Source organism: Oncorhynchus kisutch, linkage group LG21 (genome assembly GCF_002021735.2).
Source record: "Oncorhynchus kisutch isolate 150728-3 linkage group LG21, Okis_V2, whole genome shotgun sequence".
NCBI lineage: Eukaryota > Metazoa > Chordata > Actinopteri > Salmoniformes > Salmonidae > Oncorhynchus > Oncorhynchus kisutch.
Window position 1 is genome coordinate 2,285,775 of NC_034194.2, and position 13,024 is coordinate 2,298,798.

The window sequence follows — 13,024 nt, forward strand, 5'->3', positions numbered from 1 at the left end:
GGGCAACGAAGGAGTGGCTTCGTAAGAAGCATTTCAAGGTCCTGGAGTGGCCTAGCCAGTCTTCAGATCTCAACCCCATAGAAAATCTTTGGAGGGAGTTGAAAGTCTGTGTTGCCCAGCAACAGCCCCAAAACATCACTGCACTAGAGGAGATCTGCATGGAGGAATGGGCCAAAATACCAACAGTGTAGACTTACAGAAAACGTTTGACCTCTGTCATTGCCAACATAAGGGTATATAACAAAGTATTGAGATAAACTTTTGTTATTGACCTAATACTCGTTTTCCACCATAATTTGCAAATAATTTCATAAAAAATCCTACAATGTGATTTTCTGTCTTTTTTTTCTCATTGTGTCTGTCATAGTTGAAGTGTACCTATGATGAAAATTACAGGCCTCTCATCTTTTTAAGTGGGAGAACTTGCACAATTGGTGGCTGACTAAATACTTTTTTGCCCCACTGTATGTAGTGTGCGAACGGTTTGGCTCGACGACCCCCATAAGCGTCTTGGGACTCGTCTGAAGTCGGTACAGCCGATCTGCCAACTTCTGTCTGTAGCAGTTTGGGCTACACACTAATATGACCCCACTGTGGAAAGGTGAGACTCTCTCGAACATGTTGGTTGTTTTGCTCTAGGACAACCCAAGGAACTCACAAGACTTGTCAAAAATAAGGGGTTAAATACATGTTTAAAAAATCCAGATCTTTCTTAGATATAAGAGACACTTCAGAACAAACTTTGTTTTTTTTTATGTGGCAGTGGGTCTTTCTCTGGCAAGACATCAGAGCAGATTCCCGAATGAATGACCCGAATGAATGCAGCTAAATGTGTGCATTGGATAAGCTTGAAAGGATACTTGTAGAGCCTACAGTGTCTTTGCTTTGAATAAGCATACAGACAGTGTTTGACATGCATGTGCTCTAGTTTAGGGGTTGCAGCTTCCATGACAAACAGAGAACTACAGTATGACCTGATATCACATTGCACAACCATAAGTAAGCAAGATAAGGGTAAGACTAAAATTCCAGTTCACAAGCATACATTTCAGTTTCTGACACTGTGTTATTGCTTTCTGCATCTCTAAAGATTCACCATGGATCTACTGCCATCCTATACCCAGACAGAGGAAAGAGATACCAAACAGAAAAACACAGGCACACATCTCCCCAGGGACTTCATATCATGCTAGCGAAATTAAGTAATTGGAGGTTTCAGACAAATAAATACAGAGAAAGACGTTGAATGACCATGCCTGGGCTCCACTTCTTTTTTTCCACTTTCAAATTACCTCACCGTTGCTGGCTTTTTCTGGATGGCACCCCGAAAAAAAAGTAGAGCCCATCATTACCGTCCAATTTGCTCTCTCTCTCTCTCTCTCCTTACACTGACAGATTGTCATATTTTGGCAGGGTTCCCAGCGAGGAGGCGAGTGAAGGAGTGCAGATAAACGTCCATTACCATCCACATCGTCTCATTAGAGCGCATTTAGACCCAGGAGCTTCAGCCCCAAAGCTCCAGACGGGATTACTTCCCAACCTTGGTGTCCTCCCAGAGAGCCTTTCACCTGGACTAAAGCCCTGGCTATCCTGCCCTGTTACCCATAAAAGTAACTCTCTCCTTACATTGTCATATTTCACATTTCATATAAACTGACCATTCCATACACAATGGCTTTACAAAGTGTGTGTACTAGAAAAATCCCATAAATGTAGCAATATAAGTTGATTAAGTACCGCAATAAACATGTTTGTGCATGCACAGCATAACAGAGCCATGAGCAGTTTGAACCGTACCGTCATGAATCCATCCAGGAGGCCTGAGTCCGCTTTGGGTGGGGCTTGAAGGCGTTCCATGGACCACTTCTCGATGATCGATGACACCTGAGAGTTTTCAGTGTTTAGGATCCGGAAACCCGTCAGGTTGACTCCGCTGTACCGATACGGCTCCATATCCAAAGCGAAAAGATCCTAAAATAAAGAATAGCCTGATTCATGCTTGATACTTAATTATTATTTTTATATAAAGGACAAGTCAACAGTTTGGACACACCAACTCATTTCAGGGTTTTCAGGGTTTTTATTTAAACTATTTTTTATATTATAGAATAAAAGTAGCCACCCTCTGCCTTGCTGACAGCTTTGCACACTCTTGGCATTCTCTCAACCAGCTTCACGAGGTAGTCACCTGGAATGCATTTCAATTAACATGTGTGCCTTGTTAAAAGTTAATTTGTGGAATTTCTTTCCTAATGCGTTTGAGCCAATCAGTTGTGTTGAGACAAGGTAGGGGTGTAAAGGTATAAAGAAATAGCCCTATTTGGTAAAAGACCAAGTCCATATTATGGCAAGAACAGCTCAAATAAGCAAAGGGAAATAAATCCATCATTACATTAAAGCATGCATATCAGTCAATGCCGAAGATCTCAAGAAATGTTAAAGTTTCTTCAAGTTCAGTCGCAAAAAAACATCAAGCACCTTGACCTGCTTGGTCAAATAGACCTTACACAGCCTAGAGGTGTGTTTTTGGGTCATTGTCCTGTTGAAAAACAAACGATAGTCCCAATAAGCTCAAACCAGATGGGATGGCGTGTCGCTGCAGAATGCTGTGGTAGCTATGCTGGTTAAGTGTGCCTTGAATTCTAAATAAATCACAGAAAGTGTCATCAGCAAAGCACCCCCTCACCATCACACCTCCTCCTCCATGCTCCCTGATGGGAACCACACATGTGGAGATCATCCTACTCTGCGTCTCACAAAGACATGGCGGTTGGAACCAAAAATCAGAGGTCCTCAACTGGCAGCTTCATTAAATAGTACCTGCAAGTCACAACGTCAACACTGAAGGAGCGACTCCGGGATGCTGGACTTCTAGGCAAAGTTCCTCTGTCCAGTGTCCATGTTCTTTTGCCCATGTAAATATTTTATTTTTATTGGCCAGTGTGAGATATGGCTTTTTCTTTGCAACTCATCCTTCATCCAGCATCCCGGAGTCACCTCTTCACTGTTGACGTTGAGACTGGTGTTCTATTTCTCAGAACAAGAATGGACTGATGTGTTTCAGAAGAAAGTTATTTGTTTCCAGCCATTTTGAGCCTGTAGTCAAACACACAAATGCTAATGCTCCAGATACTCAACTAGTTTAAAGGACAGTTTTATTGCTTCTTTAATCATTAATTGCAAAAGGGTTTTCTAATGTCAATTAGCCTATAAAAATTATATACTTGGATTAGCTAACACAATGTTGTAACGGCGTTCTTCGTTTGTTGAAAGAGAGGACCGAAATGCAGCGTGGTGGTTACTCATGTTCTTTAATGAATGAATGGTGATGATACATGAAATAACTAATAAATACAAAAACAACAAACGGAACGTGAACCTAATTACAGCCTATCTGGTGAAACTACACAGAGACAGGAACAATCACCCACGAAAGACAAAGCGAAACTCAGGCTACCTAAATACGGTTCCCAATCAGAGGCAACGAGAATCACCTGACTGCTGATTGAGATCCGCCTCAGGCAGCCAAGCCTATACAACACCCCTAATCAGCCGCGATCCCAAATACTACAAACTAATACCAATATGAAATACAATAACATAAACCCCTGTCACACCCTGGCCTGACCAAATATATAACGAAAACACAAAACACAATGACCAAGGCGTGACAGAACCCCCCCCCCAAGGTGCGGACTATAGGGAGGGTCCGGGTGGGCGTCTGTCCTTGGTGGCGGCTCCGGCTCGGGACGTGGACCCCACTTCATTAATGTCCTAGTTCCTCCCCTTCGCGTCCTGGGATAATCCACCCTCGCCGCCAACCATGGCCTAATAGTCCTCACCCAGAACCCCACAGAACTGAGGAGCAGCTCGTGACTGAGGGGCATCTCGGGACTGAGGGACAGCTCGGGACTGAGGGGCAGCTCGGGACTGAGGGGCAGCTCGGGACTGAGGGGCAGCCCGGAACAGAGGGGAAGCCCAGTACTGAGAGGAAGCCCAGTACTGAGAGGAAGCCCAGTACTGAGATGAAGCTCAGGTAGGTAGTAGGCTCCGGTAGATCCTGGCTGGCTGGCGGATCTGGAAGATTCAGGTTGACTAGCAGATCTGGAAGATTCTGGTTGACTAGCAGATCTGGAAGATTCTGGTTGACTAGCAGATCTGGAAGATTCTGGTTGACAGGCTGATCTGGAAGAATCTGGTTGACTGGCAGATCTAGAAGATCATGGCTGACTGGCGGATCTAGCTGCTCTATGCAGACTGACAGCTCTGACTGCTCCATGCAGGCTGACAGCTCCTTGCAGACTGGCAGCTCTGGCTGCTTCATGCAGACTGACAGCTCTGACTGCTCCATGCAGGCTGACAGCACCCTGCAGACTGGCAGCTCCTTGCAGACTGACAGCTCTGACTGCTCCATGCAGGCTGACAGCTCCTTGCAGACTGACAGCTCCTTGCAGACTGGCAGCTCCTTGCAGACTGGCAGTTCCTTGCAGACTGGCAGCTCCTTGCAGACTGACAGCTCCCTGCAGACTGGCAGCTCCTTGCAGACTGACAGCTCTGACTGCTCCATGCAGGCTGACAGCTCCTTGCAGACTGACAGCTCCTTGCAGACTGGCAGCTCCTTGCAGACTGGCAGCTACTTGCAGACTGACAGCTCTGGCTGCTTCATGCAGACTGACAGCTCTGACTGCTCCATGCAGGCTGACAGCACCCTGCAGACTGGCAGCTCCTTGCAGACTGGCAGCTCTTTGCAGACTGACAGCTCTGGCTGCTTCATGCAGACTGACAGCTCTGACTGCTCCATGCAGGGTGACAGCACCTTGCAGACTGGCAGCTCCTTGCAGACTGACAGCTCCCTGCAGACTGACAGCTCTTTGCAGACTGACAGCTCTGGCTGCTTCATGCAGACTGACAGCTCCCTGCAGACTGGCAGCTCAGGCTGCTTCATGCAGGCAGGAGGCTCCGGCAGCGCAGGAGGGAAGGAAGGCTCTGGCTGTGCTGAACAGGCGGGAGACTCCGACAGCGCAGGAGGGAAGGAAGGCTCTGGCTGTGCTGAACAGGCGGGAGACTCCGACAGAGCAGGAGAGGCGAGGCGCACTGTAGGCCTGATGCGTGGTGCGGGCACTGGTGATACTGGAGCGAGGACACGCACAGGAAGCCTGGTGCGGGGAGCTGCTACCGGAGGACTGGTGTGTGGAGGTGGCACAGGATGTGCAAGGCTAGGGATGTGCACAGGAGGCCTAACGACTAACACGCACCTCAGGACGAGTATGGAGCGCTAACTCAGGTGCCATCAAATCCCCGACACGATCCGTCGGACGAATATGATATCTATAGCACCAAGCTAGCAACTCCCTCATTACTCTCCACTCCACTTTCCCCATTAACTCCTTCTCAGTCTCTGCTTCGCTCACCTCTAACACCGGCTCTGGTTCTGGTCTCTTTCTTGGCTCCTCATGAAAAACAAGGAGAGTTGGCTCAGGTCCATCTCCTGACTCAGCCACTCTCCCTCTGAGCCCCCCCCAATACATTTTTTACGGGTTTCGGGTTTCGCTCTGCGCCGCCGTGTCTGTTTCTCCAACTCCATTCTCCTATAGCCTTCTTCGCACTGCTCTAGCGAATCCCATGCGGGCTCCTGCACTCTCTCTGGGTCGGCTGCCCACCTGTCGATTTCTTCCCACGTCGTATACTCCATGCCATTGCTGTCCATAACGTCCTCCTTTCGCTGCTCCTGCCTGTTACCACGCCGCTCGGTCCCTATGTGGTGGGTGATTCTGTAACGGCGTTCTTCGTTTGTTGAAAGAGAGGACCGAAATGCAGCGTGGTGGTTACTCATGTTCTTTAATGAATGAATGGTGATGATACATGAAATAACTAATAAATACAAAAACAACAACCGGAACGTGAAACCTAATTACAGCCTATCTGGTGAAACTACACAGAGACAGGAACAATCACCCACGAAAGACAAAGCGAAACTCAGGCTACCTAAATACGGTTCCCAATCAGAGGCAACGAGAATCACCTGACTGCTGATTGAGAACCGCCTCAGGCAGCCAAGCCTATACAACACCCCTAATCAGCCACGATCCCAAATACTACAAACCCCAATACAAAATACAATAACATAAACCCCTGTCACACCCTGGCCTGACCAAATATATAACGAAAACACAAAACACAATGACCAAGGCGTGACAAATGTGCCATTGGAACACAGGAGTGATGGGGGCTGATAATGGACCTCTGTACGCCTATGTAGATACTCCATTAAAAATCATCGGTTTCCAGCTACAATAGTCATTTACAACATTAACAATTGTAGTAGTGATACATTTTATGTTATTTAAATGGACAAAAAAATTGATTTTCTTTCAAAAAGAAGGATGTTTCTATGTGGCACCATACTTTGAACAGTGGTGTACATATTCAAACCAGAAGCCATGGATTAAAGGCAAAATCAACATCGAGCTAAAGGCTAGAGCTGCCGCTTTCAAGGAGCGGGACCCTAATCCGGACGCTTATTTGAAATCCCGCTACGCTCTCAGACAAACCATCAAACAAGCAAAGCATCAATGCAGGATTAAGATTGAATCCTACTACACTGGCTCTGACATCGTGGGATGTGGCAGGGCTTGAAAACTATTACAGACTAAAAATGGAAACCCAGACGTGAGCTGCCCAGTGATGTGAACCTACCAGATGAGCTAAATGCCTTTTATGCACGCTTCGAGGCAAGCAACACTGAAGCATGCATGAGAGCACCAGTTGTTCTGGACGACAGTGTGATAACGCAAGACCTTTAAACAGGTCAACATTCATAAAGCCACGGGGCCAGACAGACAACCAGGACGTGTTCTCAAAGCATGCGCTGAGAAACTGGCAAGTGTCTTCACTTTTCAACCTCTCCCTGACCGAGTCTGTAATACCTAAATGTTTCAAGCATACCTCTATAGCCCCTGTGCCCAAGGAAGCGAAGGTGACCTGCCTAAATGATCACTGCCCCATAGCACTCACGACAGTAGCCATTAAGTGCTTTGAAAGGCTGGTCATGGCCCTCATCAACAGCATCCTCCCGGATACCCTAGACCCACTCCAATTCGCATACCGCCCCAACAGATCCACAGATGACGCAATCTCAATCGCACTGCACACTGCCCTTTCCCAACTGGACAAATGCAACACTTATGTGAGAATGCTGTTCATTGACTACAGCTCAGCGTTCAACACCATAGTGCCCACAAAGCTCATCACTAAGCAAAGGACCCCAGGTGGGGGTCCACGCTGACCCTTAATACTGGGGTCCTTCAACCTCTCCCTCAATGTGAGCAAGCAAAGGAGCTGATCGTGGACTACAGGAAAATGTGGGCCGAACGGTCCCCCATTAACATCGACGGGACTGTAGTCCAGTGGGTCGAGAGTTTCAAGTTCTTTGGTGTCCACATCACCAGCGAACTTTCATGGTTCAAACACACCAAGACAGTCGTTAAGGCATGACAACACTTTTTCCCCCTCAGGAGACTAAAAAGATTTGGCATGTGTCCCCAGATCCTCAAAAGGTTCTACAGCTACACCATCCTGACAGGTTGCATCATCGCCCAAGGTGGCAACTCCTCAGCATCTAACTGTAAGGTGCTACAGAGGGTAACACATACGGCCCAGTACATCACTGGGGCCAAGCTTCCTGCCATCCAGGACCTATATACTAGGCGGTGTCAGAGGAAAGCCCAAAACATTTTCAGAGACTCCAGTCACCCAAGTCATAGATTGTTTTCTTTGCTACTGCACGGCAATTGGTACCGGAGCGTCAAGTCTAGGACCAAAAGGCTCCTTAACAGTTTCTACCCCCAAGCCATAAGACTGCTGAACAATTAATCAAATGGTCATTGGACTATTTACATTGATCCCCCCCCTCTCTATTTGTTCACTGTTGCTACTCGCTATTTATTATCTATGCATAGTCACTTCACCCCTACCTACGACTTACCTGTACCGGTACACCTTTTTACTTTAGTTTCTTTGGTAAATATTTTCTTAACTCTCTCTTGAACTGCACTGTTGGTTAAGGGCTTGTAAGTAAGCATTTCAAGGTAAGGTTGTATACGGCGCATGTGACAAAAAAGTTTCCTTTGATTTGAAGAAACTTTCAAAGTTCTTGACATTTTCCAGATTGATTGACCTTCACGTCTTAAAGTAATGATGGAGTGTCATTTCTCCTTGCTTATTTGAGCTGTTCCATAATATTGACTTGATCTTTTACCAAATAGGGCTATTTTCTGTATACCACCCCTGCCTTGTGACAACAACTGATTGGCTGAAAGGCATTAAGAAGGAAAGAAATTCCACAAATGAACTTTTAACAAGGCACACCTGTTAATTGAAATGCATTACAGGTGACTACCACATGAAGCTGGTTGAGAGAATGCCAAGAGTGTCCAAAGCTGTCATCAAGGCAAAGGGTGGCTACTTTGAAGAATCTCAAATTTAAAATATATTTTGATTTGTTAAAAAAAAATCCATGTGTTAAAGTTTTGATGTCTTCACTAATATTCTACCATGTAGGACGACCTTGAGTAGGTGTGTCCAAACTTTTGACTGGTACTGTATATATAATATTTTTATTACACTCCAAATGGGAACTTATAGAGATGAACAACAACTTACAGTCGCACACAAAGGCTACATCTCATCTGCCCACACCCGCATGCTCACACCCCCATCTCTAATCCCAGCATTACCCTCGATCACACCAACTGCGTCCTTGCATTTTCGTACACCAGTAGTACATTCATTTCCGTTTGCCTTGCATCATTGCATTGCAGAGGCAGTTATAGTGCATTCTGTGTCGTGCATACAATTGATTATTCTAATGTATGTGTCAAACTGTAGACTTAGACGGCTTGACAGAAATAGTAGCAGAAGGTGAATGTTGTACTTTTGTTGCAGACATATCCAGATGATGCTGCTTACCATTTTGCGTAATGATGCTGTCAGTGTGATCAAGGTGTTATTGTTAGCCGCTTGACCTTAAATTGTACAGATTCATTTTTCTTGGTTGCCCATGTTGTTTAAATATTTAAATAATAAATCATTAGATTTTTCAATTGTGTTATTGATGATTGATTTCCAAGTTTTTAGTATGGGTTTTTTCAAAATGAGTGCTGAGAAGAGAATCGTCCAGCCCATTTGGTCTCACTACACCCCCCATATGGGGTGGATGGGTAGCCTAGTGGTTAGAGTGTTGGACTAGTAACCAGAAGTGTTGCAAGTTCAAATCCCCGAGCTGACAAGGTACAAATCTGTCGTTCTGCCCCCGAACAGGCAGTTAACCCACTGTTCCTAGGCCATCATTGAAAATAAGAATTTGTTCTTAAGCTATATTACACTAAAATATATAAGGTAATGATGTCATACTTGAGTCTCTCCATGCTCATTCAACATTGCCTAGTTAAATAAAGGTATAAAAAAATTAAAAGTAAGTTTACATGGTAATACTTCTGACAGACAATTTTCTAGCTCCACACAACTTTTGGACTTCATAGCATTCCCAGAAAGCATGGATTATTGAGTCAATTTGGGAATCTTATCTCTTAGACTGGATTAAGAGCACATTTTTAGTTAACTGTAATTTGGTTAGTTATGCTCCAACTTTCCCTCAGTTATTTTTAAGTCTTGGTTGCAGTAGTAATTCCAAGAGATTATCAGTTGGATATGCTCTGTGCAAGGTTCTGTAAATCTTCCTTATCATATGAACATCCTTTTCTGACTCAAATAAGGTTGCTCTGATGTCCAAAAGATGTCAAATGAACATTTTGCAATATGAAACTTTTAAATTGCATTGCCTCATAATTTGCAGTCCCGCACTTTGTCCCTCAAACATACAATCATTTCCCACATTTAATTTGCAAATTCAAACACTACTAATTTAGAAAAAAAGGTTCTCGTATTTCAGTCAGACATCCCAACCCTTCTCTTGCAGTCACCTTGCACTAAAATAAATATATTATAAGGATGTGGTACGGGTGATTTTAAATACTTCTCCAATCATTAAGATCTGATATTCTGCACAGAGCAAGGTGACATGGTAGGCCAATGTCATAGGCCTAGCATCAACCAATCACATTTCCCAAATCCTTTCAGGATAAATTCAAAATACATTTGGAGAGGACAGATGGGATTAACTACTATCAAAAAGCATGCTTCTGACGAAGAGCTACACAAGTTAGTAAACAGCTATATTAGACTAAAAGATAAGGTAATGATGTCATACTTGAGTCTCTCCATGCTCATTAGTTGCTCATTGAACATTATATGTGCAGGTACTTCACTCAATCCCATTTTAAATCTCCCTTCCTAACAGTTTTTCATTCGATGAGAGCTTAGACCAACCAGCAAAGTTTCCTTGACCAAATATTCCCAGATTTTCACACGTGGTCTCTCGTTTCTGTATCACCAAATTTTGCACGAGGCAGAAGAGTAAACTAGGTATGGATCAATTAGCTCGTTCGGTGCAGCAGGAGCAGGGTTGGTGTACTGGCGGAGCGCAAGCGCCACTTCTCACGGTGCTCGTTTAGTAAAGTAAGACCAAAGCTGAATCAATGAAAGATCTTAAAAGATCACATAATATTTAATTTGTATTCTACAATACATAACCAAATAGTATAACATTACTTGCTCTACCTAATTTCTTATGAGACTTTAGGATGGTTAGCTGAATAGTCCCCAAAAAAACTAGGCAGAATGTGCCCCCCAAAAATGTATGTATAGCTTCACTATCCCGCGACTTTAATTTATAATTTATATTTATAATTTATAATTATAAACCTATCCAAGGAGTGTTCCATAAGGTTGTGTTTTTAGGGAGTGATATTGATTCTTGTAGAATACGTTTTATTTTCTCCCATATCCCTATAGCGTTCTTAACTATGTGATAAAATAATTTCAATGTTGAAAGATAATGAAATAATGCCACTCTGAAACCTTAGAATTGTATGAAATTGATTAGAATCATAAAATTATAATCTGATGATGTGTGTAGTTTTAGTCAGAATTAGGTTAAACAAGGTATCTGTATAGTGGAAAAACAGACTGTCTGAGCAAGGCGTAGCTTCGGTGCCGACCTGGCTAGGCCTCTGAGACTTGGGAGAGGACAGGGAGTACTTCTCAAGGTCTCCCTAATCTCGGTGGAATGGATCTGTCGGCTGGGTAGTGATACAGTATGTGCGTAGGATACCTAATGTTTGTGTGTGAAGGTATGTGCGTAAGGAGCCAGTATAAAAGGGATGGACTAGGACGTCCTCGTGAATAAACACTTTGATTTTTGTAAGCTGGGACTCTTGTCTGCTTCATTCGACCAGAATCTTACAAACTCTGGGTTGCAGACTGAGTAGATTAATTGAAGTTTAACGAAATTCTCATAACACTATGAAGTTGTTAATGTTCTTAGCTTTATTCTTTGAAAATAGACACATAAAAGGATTCTGGGGAGGAGCAACTTCAATATGTACCCATTGTTCCTCTTTAGTGCATTTAACTATATGTCACAAGTAAAAGGCTTGGGTAGCGAATTATTAAAATTCCAAGTCTGGAAGGTTAAAACCACCCTCAGACTTAGAAAGATGGGGGCGGAGCTAGCATGTTGGAGTGAATGGCTCCTGCAACTTTTTTGCAAAATAATCTAATTGAACCTACTTTGGCACTTTTTACAACAAAGGTTTCTTTCTAATACAAGATTGTAACTTTTTATATGAAAATGCCGAGTAATAAGCGACCAAAGGACAATAAATCCACAGCGGAGGCCTACTCCCCACTAAACAACGAGACAGACATGGCGGGAGGCACCTGCAATAATACTGACTCTACAATAAGTAATAAGCGACCAAAGGACAATAAATCCACAGCGGAGGCCTACTCCCCACTAAACAACGAGACAGACATGGTGGGAGGCACCTGCAATAATACTGACTCTACAATAAGTAATAAGCGACCAAAGGACAATAAATCCACAGCGGAGGCCTACTCCCCACTAAACAACGAGACAGACATGGTGGGAGGCACCTGCAATAATACTGACTCTACAATAAGTAATAAGCGACCAAAGGACAATAAATCCACAGCGGAGGCCTACTCCCCACTAAACAACGAGACAGACATGGCAGGAGGCACCTGCAATAATACTGACTCTACAATAAGTAATAAGCGACCAAAGGACAATAAATCCACAGCGGAGGCCTACTCCCCACTAAACATCGAGACAGACATGGTGGGAGGCACCTGCAATAATACTGACTCTACAATAAGTAATAAGCGACCAAAGGACAATAAATCCACAGCGGAGGCCTACTCCCCACTAAACAACGAGACAGACATGGCGGGAGGCACATGCAATAATACTGACTCTACAATAAGTAATAAGCGACCAAAGGACAATAAATCCACAGCGGAGGCTACTCCCCACTAAACAACGAGACAGACATGGCAGGAGGCACCTGCAATAATACTGACTCTACAATAAGTAATAAGCGACCAAAGGACAATAAATCCACAGCGGAGGCCTACTCCCCACTAAACAACAAGACAGACATGGCGGGAGGCACATGCAACAATACTGACTCTACAATAAGTAATAAGCGACCAAAGGACAATAAATCCACAGCGGAGGCCTACTCCCCACTAAACAACGAGACAGACATGGCGGGAGGCACCTGCAATAATACTGACTCTACAATAAGTAATAAGCGACCAAAGGACAATAAATCCACAGCGGAGGCCTACTCCCCACTAAACAACGAGACAGACATGGCGGGAGGCACCTGCAATAATACTGACTCTACAATAAGTAATAAGCGACCAAAGGACAATAAATCCACAGCGGAGGCCTACTCCCCACTAAACAACGAGACAGACATGGCAGGAGGCACCTGCAATAATACTGACTCTACAATAAGTAATAAGCGACCAAAGGACAATAAATCCACAGCGGAGGCCTACTCCCCACTAAACAACGAGACAGACATGGCGGGAGGCA

General features: G+C 44.3%; 1 protein-coding gene across 1 annotated transcript in view; it reads right to left on the reverse strand.

The window, feature by feature from the left end:
* LOC109876212 (glutamate receptor ionotropic, kainate 2) overlaps positions 1-13,024 on the reverse strand; it is a 204,627-nt gene that overhangs the window by 111,180 nt on the left and 80,423 nt on the right. The window contains exon 6 of the mRNA XM_031800870.1: positions 1,798-1,971. Coding sequence (XP_031656730.1) covers positions 1,798-1,971 — 174 coding nt within the window. The remainder of the gene's footprint in view (positions 1-1,797; positions 1,972-13,024) is intronic.